Source organism: Onychomys torridus, chromosome 15 (genome assembly GCF_903995425.1).
Source record: "Onychomys torridus chromosome 15, mOncTor1.1, whole genome shotgun sequence".
Taxonomy (NCBI): Eukaryota; Metazoa; Chordata; class Mammalia; order Rodentia; family Cricetidae; genus Onychomys; species Onychomys torridus.
This window is the reverse complement of record NC_050457.1, coordinates 25,362,716-25,374,860: the sequence shown is the minus strand read 5'-3', so window position 1 is coordinate 25,374,860 and position 12,145 is coordinate 25,362,716. Positions and strand designations below refer to the sequence as shown.

Below are 12,145 nucleotides of genomic sequence, written 5' to 3'. Positions count from 1 at the left end.
GGGCCTGGGAGACGCCCCGCAGACCAGCCAGCTGCAAGCGCGCAGAGGTAGAGCGCTCCGCAGCGGAGACCGCCCGCCGTCCGGCCGCCCGGGGGCATCCCCGTGCGGGGGGCGGAGGCGAGGGCAGCCGGGGGAGAGGGTGGGGGTAGGGGCCGTAGGCACTGAGTACAGCGCCTGGACCCTGGTCGCCCGCCCGGAGACTGGTAGAGGCGGAGGGCGCGGCTCGGGCTCTGGGGGCGGAGTCTCGGGCGCTGATTGGTGTGTGTCTGGGGGCGGGACGGAGGGGCGTGTCCGGGGCGGGGCTGGCGCCAGGCGCTGGAGCTGAGGGCGCACGGCTAGGAGTAGCGAGCGAGCAGCTGAAGCCGAGTTGGAAGGAAGCAGCGGCCGCGGCGAGGACCGCTGTGCAGCCGAAGAGCCGGGACAGCGAAGCGCCGGCGGGTCGCAGCGGGATCGCAGGCGCCTGGGAGCCGTGACCCTGAGAGGACGCTGAAGCTCAGGCCCGGGCAGAGGAAGGAAGCGAGCCGCCCCGGAGGTAGGTGGCGGCGGTGGGTCCCCGTGTACCCGGGAGGGGGAGGTGGTGCGAACGCGCTCGGCCGCGGCTCTTCCTGTCACCGGCAGCCGCTTCTGCTGCCGAGCCACTCGAGGGGAAGCGACCCAGCTGCCAACCCCCTAGTCGCCAGCATCTCGGGATGGCTGGGAAGGCTTCTCGGGCCAGTGGCTAGCCTGCGTGGTCGCGACCACCTCCTGCTCTCGTGTCCTCGGTGCTACCCCGGTCCGGCTTTGCTCGCTGCCGGTCGCATTCGGTCCCGGAGTTGCCAGCGGTCGCCGGCTCCCCTCTTCCTTCGTCACCTCACGCTTCCGAGGGTCCCCTATTGCCCTGCAAGCTTCCTGGAGCCGGCAGAGCTCCTGGGTCGCTTTCTTTGCATTAGCGCGACGTCCCCTCAAGGCCCGGCAGCTGCAGCCGGGGTTGCTGGCCGAGCTGGGCCACGGGGGTCCCCGGAGCTCACCCCCAGCCCCCGCCCTCCGAAGTTTGCCGCCCTCCTCTTCCGGGGTGGGGGAAGTGCGCCTCGGGGCGGTCGGTGGCTAGGGCTCTAGCTCGGCGTCTGGCGCCCGCCGGGCTTGGGCAGGTTGCTGGAGGCATAATGAGTGGGATCCTGGCACCGCCCGGAAATCCAGCTTTTCCTAACGCGGGGCAACCCTGGAGGGACCTGCCCAGCAATATGCGGCCGACCGGGGAAAGCCGGCCCGCGTGCAAGCCTAAGCTAAAATATCAGGGGGGGGGGGGGGATTGTCTGCAAGCCACTTCCTTCCCAAAGGCAGAAACTGCCCGGCGGATCACGAGACAAAGAGAATAGAAACGCTCTGACCAGGCACGCATGTACAGAAATGCGTTTTGGTAACCAGCTTTCGCGCACAATAACGTAAGGGTGTGAGCAGAGTGGCTGTGACATGTTGAATGCTTGTGCCGGCACTGGATTCGGGAGAATTCTGCTCCCGGCACTGGTAATACGGAAAAGGTCTCACTTCCACCGTTAATTCTTGGAGGAGCTGCAGGCTCTCTTAATGTACTGGTGTGAGTTTATGCTTTATTTAGTGGTTTCATGGGTTTTAGGGCTTAACATTTTTTCCCTTTCTTTTCCTGTCTTTTCCCTCTTTGTCAGGCAGTGCCAAGTAGGAGAGGATGAAGCAGTTCCGGGTTTTGAAGGTAGCATGAGATTGTCATTTCAGTGAGATCCAGTTTCAAGTTTTAGGTGGTAGGAACGCTCCCAAAGCTGATTGACCTAGACTCCATGTGGAAGAACATCTTAGTATTTTGTTAGCTTATCCTATGCTTGGGTCACCTTAAAGATGGTAAATTATGAGCAAAGAAAGCTTGGAAGAGTAGGCAGATGGGGTTATTTCTGCCACGGATTAGCAGATTAGTAGATTTCTAAAGTAGAAATCATTAGGATTGAAGGGCCTTCTGCATAGGTGAGGTGTCCATACATCGTTTGTCACTGAGCAAGGAACTAGCACATCATGAGCTTTTTTTTTTCTTCTTTCTTTTTTTAATAGTTGCATTCACAGTTTTTGAGATAAAACACTTAATGGTAAACAGATCGTTTTCTTAAGCACCCAAGTTGCTTAAAATGTGGGAAACAACTGTTTTTACTTATTACAAAGAAAACGATCGGGATTTTTCTTGCACCTTTGGTAGTTCAAAGTCAGGTTTAAATAGAGAAGGCCTGTGGAGGAAGCTCCTTGCCTTGCAGAAGTTCCCTGCAATGCCACTGCTGGCCGCCTCCCTCTAGTTGCCTGTTGCAGGCCACACTACTTTTCCAGAGCAATCTGTCAGTTTTATGATTTGAAGAAAGTTGGCTGGAGCTGATCCTGCCTCTCAGACTGTTGTGGGAGTTCACTCTTAACTTTCATCTTGCACTGGGACCTGATCCTAGTTGCATAACATCTTCGCCATGTGCACATTGTTATCTGCCTTTCATTTGCATTTTTTTTATGATAGCACTCTGCTTTTTTCACATCTGTGATGCGCTGTAGCCATGTAAAAAAGTGTTTCACTGCCCACCAATTCAATATGTTGTTTTCTTTAGTTTTTTTGTTTTGTTTTGTTTTTCGTCATTGATACATTTCCATATAAAGTTGGTATGGGGAAACGGAGCAATAGAGCACATTACAGTAATATGTATTTTGGCTGTTCGTGGTGGGTTGTATGCATGTATCTTTTGGAAATGTTATTTACACCTAAGCTGATGATTTTTTTTTTTTTTTTAATTTTTAGGACATGTTTATACATGCATGTTACATAGTTTAGTCACACCCACTCCCCCATTACCTATTCTTGTCCCCTTTCCTCTTTCAATTCTCAAAAGGCTTTGACTCTTAAGGACAAGTCTCTTCAACTCATGCAAACTTTGTACCCTTGAAAGTGTTGGCTATCCCTTTAAACTTTTGCCATGAACACCATGAGTTTTAAGGTTATAGTGTTTTGAAATTTCCTTCCTACCCCCCTTTCTCCTAAGTACTTCAGGAAAGTGTTGTAAAAGGCATTCACTTTGAAAAATTATCCACCTGCTTGTTAAAGCAGCAACAATCCTGGTCCAGCTTTTATTGTGTTGGCATTTTTGATTTGCAAAATGTGTTTTATTGGATAAAGAGATAGTGGATTAGCCAACTAAGGGGGAAAAAGGGTTTATGGTCAAGTAGACTGGAGCAAGCTGAGCTAACGTTTACGTGAGCTTTTGGTTCTCTCATAAATAAGGTGCACACACAGAAGAAGTTAGCCCCCAATGTCAGTCCGTTATGCATATTAGATTGGCCAAGCACAAAGCCCCTTGCAAGGTACAGGGCTTTGCTAGCAAAGGCAGGACATGAAGTATCCTGGCGAAGCTTTGAAAACTACAGAGTCACTTGTCAATAGAAGGGATTAATTATCAGGGGTGTGTGTGTGTGTGTGTGTGTGTGTGTGTGTATGTGTGTATGTATGTATGTATGTACGTACATATGTATGTACTCCTTATTTTGGAGGCAGTGTCAAATTTAGTCCAGACTGTCCTTGAACTACCAATGTAACAGAAGTTGGCTTGAACTCTTGAGCCTTTTACCTCTACCTCCCAAATCCTGGGATTATAGGCCTGTGCCACCAAACCCAATTGTCAGTTTTGTTTTTACTTTAAAATGAGATAGTGTACATTGTATCATTTTCTCCTTCTTCTTGAAACATGGGTTGTGATGAACTCTTAAAGCATTCATATATATATTATTATTATTTATTGTGCCTTTTAAAGCCTCGTTTGTCTCCTCCCTCATGTGATTTTTTTTTTTTTTTTTTTTTGTCATGGCTTTGCCAATACTCTTATTGAAATCACTTGCCTAATGTAGTGGCAGTTAAAGGCCATTTCTTGTGCACTAAGCTAAATGAACTGAAAAACAGACTGTGTAATTACTTACAGCTTGTTTATTTGGCTTATGCTATCCCCCTCCCCCCACCCCCATACCTTTTTCTGGTGAAATGTGGAATAAGTGCACAAGCTTTCTGAAGAAATAAAAAAGGACTGGAGAAACATTGTTGGAGATTTTGTTCCGCCACCACGGTGTTCCTTGAAAGTAAATCAAATGTATACCTATAAGCACCTGGAGTCAAAATAGTTCTCAGGTTAATGATCACCTGGGAGAGCACTGAAGCCATAGGAACCTGGCCAAAGGGTCAGGAGGCTCCACCAGTGGGTGTTATGGGTTGGTAGAGGCGAGGTGCCTTGCCAGTGGGTCAGCCTTCATCCTGGAATGCCTCTGTGGCCCTGAGGGCTGGTCTCGTCCCGTGAGGACCCAGCTGCCCTTATTCTCCTGACCATTGCATTGCCGCGCACAATCTTTCCTCTCTGAGGGCAGCCTAGGGAGCAGCCATGAAACCCAATTAGAGGACAGTGTCATGACTCCCACCTTGTGCCCTGCCACCAAGCATATTCATGTTGCCCTCCCACATAACCCCGCTGACCTCTACTGAGCTGCTTTCTCCCCTTGGGTCCGGAGGGAGAATTACTTGGGGTAAGGCCACAGGCAGGCTCTATCTGACTCTATTTACAGCAGGGTTTTATTTTAGGTAGCTTCAGGCTTCTTTTAGAACTGCTTGCAGCCTTGAAAGGCAGCGCACAGAGAAAATTCCTGGCACCTGTCTGTTTCTGCTTTAAATCTGCAGTGTAAACGGCAGTGACATTCAGTGCTGATATTTTTGCTCGAAGACCTATTGTTCCTAAGAGCAGTTACGAGAATGCCATCCCTGCAGTTTAACTTTGCTTGTTTTCTCATCTGCAAAATGGGGCTGGTAATTAAGCTACAGCAGTTTGTAAGGGTGCATGCAAAAACTCCAAGAACTGTGCCTGGCACCCAGCGAGCACTGAGTTGGGGTTAATTATATTAAGCTTGTTCTGAGAAGCACGGTGCGATGTGCTACGTGCTTTGTGAGTGTAATTGCCTTTAATCCTCATAATGACCCAGTGAGGTATAGGTCTGCTTCTTCCACCGGCCTCACAGGTGATGAAATGATGCCAGAGGGAGGCTTCCGTGACTGGCCAATAGTTACACATCTAGGCATGGATCAGGGCAGCCCTTGTTAGCTGCAACAGAGAATTCACCCTTCCTGCCATGAATTTTAAGGACCATATTTTATTTCCCTAAGAGGCACATTAGGGCATCTCCCTTTGTTCATTCCTCCCAGGGCTACCATTTCAGTCTCTACTATAGTGGTGCAGGGACCCAGGCACATGGGCCTCATAGCCTCCTCTCAATGGGAGGCTCTCTTCTTAGTCACATGGCCCATCATCCTAGCCCTTTCTCTATCCTGACCCTCTCTCTAGTCTAGAAGGGCTGCTGTGGGTGGGCCGGGGTAGCCCTCTCCTCTTCTTCTTGGTGTGCTCAGGGACCCAGTGCTGTATCTGCTTTGCAGTCCTGTCTCTGAATGTGTCACCTGGGTGTGTAGTCCCTGCCTCTAAAGGGCTTGCAGGCAAGAATTCCAGCCTGCACACCCTACCTACCCACATTTGCTACCCAGCCTGGAGGGTGGCGGCAGACAGCACATCCTGCTTAGCTGTCGGTCTGGAAAGGAATGGAGATACTAGATACCTGTAACGTTGGGCTTACGTGGATCACACCTCTTCCAACCATCCTATTTTAAACGAGGCTATTCAAGTCTCTCGTCACTTTACATATAAACACACGGTGTTTTCTAGGATCTTAGTCAGTTATAATGGTTCATAACTTCCAGAATTGTGAAAGGCAGACAGATTTTCAAGTCATGGTTGTTGTGTTTCAAAAGACTGTGTAAGTTGAGGTGGGACATTTATCCTAGACGCCGAGCCCACATGTTAAGGGACAAAGGTTTACACATGGTGGTATAGTCAAGCCCTTGTCTTGACTATAGACCTTCTTGGTGCCACCACCCAGGGTCACACTGCTAATGCCATCACAGGATGGCAATGCATGAGTAGATCTCTTGGGGTTTTTCTTTGCTTTTTTTTTTTTTTAATGCAATTTGAGGAGGTTCCTTATTTCTGACTCCCCATTATGTTCCCCAAATCCTGTCCTTTGTAAAAGGTGAATAGAGTAAGTCAACAAAACCGGAGGGCTTTACAGAGACTTAGGTTCTTTCTCATTGTGCCTGTGGGTTAGAAGGTTAAACTTAAAAAAAAAAAAAAGACTATTTTCAAGCCATTGTACATTGAGCAGTCAGGGATTGTTATTTGTCAAGCATTAGGAACAATTTTATCTGGGCAAATCACATGAGAATTGCTGAGTATGGTAGCAGAGAAAGAAAGTTTACATCCAGGGAGTGGGACTGTGGACAGCCGTACACAGGGTTGAAAGACTGGAGCACAATAGTTCCCATAAGGAAACTGGGCAGTTGCGTGTGATCTTGTATAAAAAATAAGTTATTTTTTAACTTCTTCACAGAATTCCTGTATGCTTTTGTCGGGAGAGTATACAGTATCCTAACATGCCTTAGCTTACAGCTTATATCATAAAATTGCCTGAGTTACCCGCAAATAATAGTTGGTTGGTGATGACTATTATTCACATATAAAATGACCTTTACTCTGAATCTGGGTTGAAATAGTTTGCTGGGCAGGTGTTTGTAGCCCAAGAGAATGGGAGGCATCATTTGGTGAACGTGGGAAATACCTGTCTGTCACAACTCCAAATTGACTTCAGGAGGCTCACACAGGTGCTCATGATTCCAGCTGCTGGGTGTTCTGCAGTCCTGGGGACAATTTAAGGGCAAGCTTGCCGGTCCTCTAGATGTGACAGCCCACTGTGACTCTGGATTGATGCTTCCCTTATCTCCCCAGAGAGGAGCTTAAGTTGTTAGAAATTGTGCCATGTGGGGCCCAGGCGAGTAGCACAGGGCAGACTGGCCAAGAGGGATACAGGTGGCAGAAGCTACTACATTTGTAGGACAGAGAAGGGCAGGATTCCAGAAGTGGGCAGTCTTCCAGAAGTGATGTACTTGAGAGTCTTTTAGTTTATGGACTTCGTAGGCAAGAATGCATTTTAGTGAAATCACTTTGGAGGGCATTTGCATGACTGAGGTGCTGGGTCCTGCATTTGGCTGGAGTGCTGACCAGTTAGTTATCCTGGCTTCTTTTTGTGCATGTGTTAGTTAGAAAGCCAGCTGCACTTACCTGTGTGACTGCTGTGAAGGCAGATCCACAGAATTCTCCTGGGGGACCAGCCAGAGCAGGCAGGGTACTGCATTGTTGATGCTCCTGGTGTGCCTAGGCTGCCCCTGGGCATCTTAGCTCACAGAGTCCAGAAATAAGTTATGGTGGTCTCAGAAGTGGGAGGCTCCACACACTGGCTGGATCTGAATTTAGAGTCTATATCTGATGCTGAGTGCAGTTATGCCCGAGACACTAAACTTTCTCCATCTGTCACATGAGAATATCTATAACACCTTGGCTGTTGTGAGGATGGAATGGGTTAATGTAGGCACAGCTCCCAATACTTATCATGTGATGGTGATCGTGCTAACACTGCCTCATTTAAATGGGTATGGCAGGCCAGAGAAAGTGTGCAGAGTGCAGCCTGAGAGGGCTGTGTCGTGCTCTCTGTGCCCAGCCAAGGTCTCTCTGAACCCTGTCACCACATGATCAGGTCCCCACCCAAATAAATGACTGGTGTGCTCGCCCTCTCTTTTTACAACATTGCTTCCCGACTGCTTCACTGACACTCAGTCCTTGCTGACCTTGACTGCCAACCTTAACCATCTGCATTGATCTTCCGGGCCGTACTCTACCTGCAGTCTCCCCGAGTAGATAGGCATGCTGTCTTTGCAATCCCCGAGTCGTAAGATATCTGGGGTTCCTTTATCAGACTAAGACCTGGAGTTCTGCAGAGCTTTTTAAGATACGCCTGACACTGGCTGGGAGAGAGCATTGGCCCAATTTTCGAGGTCTCAGCACGCAGGGTGGGGATTGCTTCTCAAGAATCTAGCCTCCTACAGTTATCAGACTCCTCCCAGAGTTTCACTCCCTTGTGTGGACTTAGCCCCAGGCACACTCAAGAGGATCTCAGGTCCAGAGAGCCCTACAAAGGCTTCGAGCAGTTTCTGAGTCGCTGGTGTGGAACCTAGTTGTATTGTTGTGCTGTGTGCTAGGCCCTGTTTCATGGTTGCTGGGGGCTGGAGGCATTGTATTTCCTGTTCTACTGAGAATCCCACCAAACTGGTCCTCTGGGTGGTTGAAATTGAGGAAGTGCAAGGCACCAGCTGGCAGAAAGATCTGCCCTGGCTACTGACTTAGGACTTTCCCCTCCCCCTAAAAGACATACATTGCCAGGAAAAGCTAACAAAAATTTCAGGGCAGATTTGAAGGAATTAAATTATTCTTAGGCATATTGCCTGGTTTCCAAGCTTTTAGGGATATGTAAATTTTCATGTTCTTCGGAGCTCTGTGTCTCTTTTGTACAGAGCACATTAGTACCAAAAAAAAAAAAAAAAAAAAAAAAGATTTGCTAGTTCTACATTTTTGTGTGAATTTATGCAATGAATATTTAATTTGATTCTGGATCTTTCAGAAGGAGAGGTTTTCTTCAAACGTAATATAGCTTATTTTTCTCATACGCTCCACTGGCTGCATTAATATTTTTTCCCTCTGATGCCTGAAATGCAAAGTAGAGTACTATCCCAAATTAATATTCTTGCTACACAAAGATTTCCAGTGTTTGTTTTTACTTCCTTTTAATATGCAGCCCTCCTTAGAGTGTTAGTGTATAAAGCTAAGAGGCTTTAGCCATGTGAAGTTGAATACTTTACACTTCTGAATGCCAACATAACAATTAATCTGTGGCTAGATTGTGCTTCTTAAGATGCCGACACTGACAAGTGCCTGTAACACTCCACTGCTAAAGTGTTTCTCTCTTCTAAACTTAGGAACGTCTCTTTGACACAGACTTGTGTGGCTGTGTTTGTATTGCTTTATTGTACAGGTTGGTGAACTGGAACCTTTAGCTAGAATTTAGTCTCTACAGTAAAGGTAACATTGAGAAATAAACGAGGTGCAGCGTGGATCTATGTTACATGCTGTCCTCCTATCAGCCACCCATGGTGACTAAAGTTCTCTTAACTTTGGTCTCCCATTCCTCTGCCCCCACAATTGCTTGGCAATTGAAAGAAAAGGGTTTTCATTACCCTGGCCTCCCCCAAGCCTGTTTTACATAGTACTTCCGCAGCAGTAAGCGTAGCTACTTCCTTTCATATCTCAACTCCTTAAGATCTAGTTGCTATCCTCATTACTGGCCTGCAATCTGACATCCCAGAAAGTCTGATGGTTCCCATCCCATTGAAATCACTTCTACTTTAGTCAAAGCTAATTACAAAACCTCAGGTGTACTCCTGATTTCAGCTGGAGTTTTTGGCCAGTCACTAGCACATCTGCAGTGGATGTCTAGCACATCTGCAGTAGATGTCTATATCCCATGAGCCCATCAGGTCTCTTGGCTTTCCTTTGCCTAACATTAGAATGGAATTGTCAGCAACACAGGATCAGACACTTTTCCTTCTTGCTTCCGCCCGTGAGCATTTTTTCACCTTCTACACCTTTTCCTTTATGCTGTGTTACTCCAGTTTGCACCTTTACGTACCTGCTGCTGCCTCTCTGGTCTCTGTCCTCACCTTTCTCAGCAGCCCTCACCTCCATTTTTCTCTCTGTGCCAGTCCCTCGTGGGCACTGAGGTCAGATTGGGATTCCCTGAGTGACTGCGTCCCCAACATCACCATGCAAGGCTCACTATAGAGGATGGACTTACTCACACTCACTGGACACGGGTGCATTTCAGATGGCCCTTCTTGTCTTCCCAGCCCAGGTTTACTCTTCCATCTTTGTCTTCTGATGGGTGAGACTGCCTGTGCTTCTTTCCATAGTATGACATTTGCTTGGTCTGTCTGTGCCCAGGATCATGCCCCACATTCCATTCTGTCTGCAGATTCCTGCAATTTGATGTGGTCTCTCACTTGAACCCCATGGTATTTTATGTCAGCGTCTATTATGGCAGTTACCTAATGTTTTGGTTCCTTGTGTACTAGTTTTTATCTCCAGAACATTGCCACATGTTAGCACGTCTGCTCCGGTCCCGCCCAGTGTTCTTAGAAGGCAGGGACTGTCTCACTAATCTTGGTTTTGTATACTGTGTCAAGCAGTAGCACACTGGCCTATGTGTGTCGTCTGCCAGAGTGATTAAGTACTTGTTGAATGGAAGTAGAAATTCAAATCCCCACAGATGGCCGAGTGTGATGTGCATTCATAAGCCTTGTTTTTGCTTTTGCTAGGTGAAGCTGTGAGTGGAGTGTCAGTAAAATCAGACGACAGATGGACAGTGTGACAAGAACGTCAGAGAGGATTGGGCCTCGCTGTGAGAGTCAGCCTGGAGTCAAGGTGTTGACAAGTCGCTGAAAAGGAGACCGGGGAGGCTCACAGAGAGCGAAGAGCCGTGTCTTCAGTCACACCATTGATGGAGGACAGATGGACAGCCGGATGGCCAGTCCCCTCTCTTAAACCTTTGGATAGTGGCCCTTCGTCTTCTGCTGGCCACCTGTTAGGGGTTTTAGCCCATTCTCTGAACTCACTCTCCCTCCAGACGTAAAGTCAGACTGCGGTGTCCGAGCAGACTCCTCTGTGGCAGGGTGATCGAGCTCAAACATGAGTGCCGAGGGCTACCAGTACAGAGCCCTGTATGACTACAAGAAAGAGCGAGAAGAGGACATCGACCTGCACTTGGGGGACATACTGACGGTGAATAAAGGGTCCTTAGTGGCGCTTGGGTTCACTGACGGACAGGAAGCCCGGCCCGAAGACATTGGTTGGTTAAATGGTTATAATGAGACTACCGGGGAGAGAGGAGACTTTCCGGGAACCTACGTTGAGTACATTGGAAGGAAGAGAATTTCCCCTCCCACTCCGAAGCCCCGGCCCCCTCGACCTCTTCCTGTTGCACCAGGTTCTTCAAAAACTGAAGCAGACACTGAGCAGCCAGGTCAGCATGATGAGTGTTTGGTTCTTTAATGACCTTTTGGGTTTAGTTTCTTTACTTAGTAAAATCTTAGATTTGAGCGAGGACATTAAGCTCTGAGCAGACGCCATCTTGGCAAGTTGACCTGAACCAATATATAGTGTATAAAAGTCTGGTCAATCATGACATGGCTAGCAGTTTGCTTCTGTGTGGTTGAGAGTTTGTATGAATTGGGAGATGGTGTCTGAGAGCCTGTTTAGTGAGTATCATTAAACACTATTATTACAGTGGCCACTGAATTAACGCAGGCGTCCCGTTCTTGGGGATTGTACTGCTTTGGGAAAGCAAAGGGTAAGTCTAGTATAAGCATATTTAATGTTAATGTGGTTTGCATGGAAAAATGTAGGGTCTTAAAGTGACCACAGATCTCCGCGGAGAAGAAACCATTGTTTTTCTAACCTAGAATCTGCCCCTTGGTTTCCTCTCAAGGCTTGGGGTTAGCATAAAAGGAAAGAAGCTTCTGTTCCCGCAAGGGCAGTGCCATTGTGGCAGAATGCTTGGAGTCTGCTTGGCCCCGTGAGGAGAAACTCAGGCTCACTGGGTACTTGTCTTAGATGGAAGCTACCCTCAAAATCCAAGTGTTGGAGATGGCGCATGCTTGGGCTTGGACACAGCTGCTCCTGGGTAGATTCTCTTTTATTCAGTTTCTCACCAAGACAGCTTTGTGTGCAGCTTTCGTGCAGTCTGTTTTGTGAGATACTGTTTCTCACTAGAAAATCTTGCCCCTTCCCCCCTTTTTAGGGGGGGTGTAAGTGGGGGGGTGCAGTCTTTCTACCCACCCCCAGAGACTTAGAAAGGAATAACTAGGTACATTAAACAGATAAAGCTGTTGAGCCGTGGTTGCATACTGAACAGAGCTGGATGGGGGCTGCGTAGGAGGTTTCTGCAAGGAATTCTGATCGCACCGTGTCATCAGGCTTTCCCAGATGAAAGACAGAATAAGAATTAAGAAGCAGATTCATTTTAGCACTGGGAAACAAGATGGAAAATATGATGTCAAAGAACAGACTTGAGATATGCCTCCCGCATTGGACTCCAAAGGGATACTGTATTTAATAAGAATAAATAATGTGGCTTTTTAAAATTACAGTAA

The 12,145-nt window shown here is 47.8% G+C and overlaps 1 protein-coding gene across 1 annotated transcript in view; it reads left to right on the top strand.

Moving 5' to 3' along the window:
* The first annotated feature begins 294 nt into the window (after positions 1-294).
* Pik3r1 (phosphoinositide-3-kinase regulatory subunit 1) overlaps positions 295-12,145 on the top strand; it is an 81,825-nt gene continuing 69,974 nt past the window's right edge. The window contains exons 1-2 of the mRNA XM_036206908.1: positions 295-532; positions 10,313-11,016. Of these exons, the coding sequence (XP_036062801.1) occupies positions 10,683-11,016 (334 nt within the window). The 5' untranslated portion in view covers positions 295-532; positions 10,313-10,682. The remainder of the gene's footprint in view (positions 533-10,312; positions 11,017-12,145) is intronic.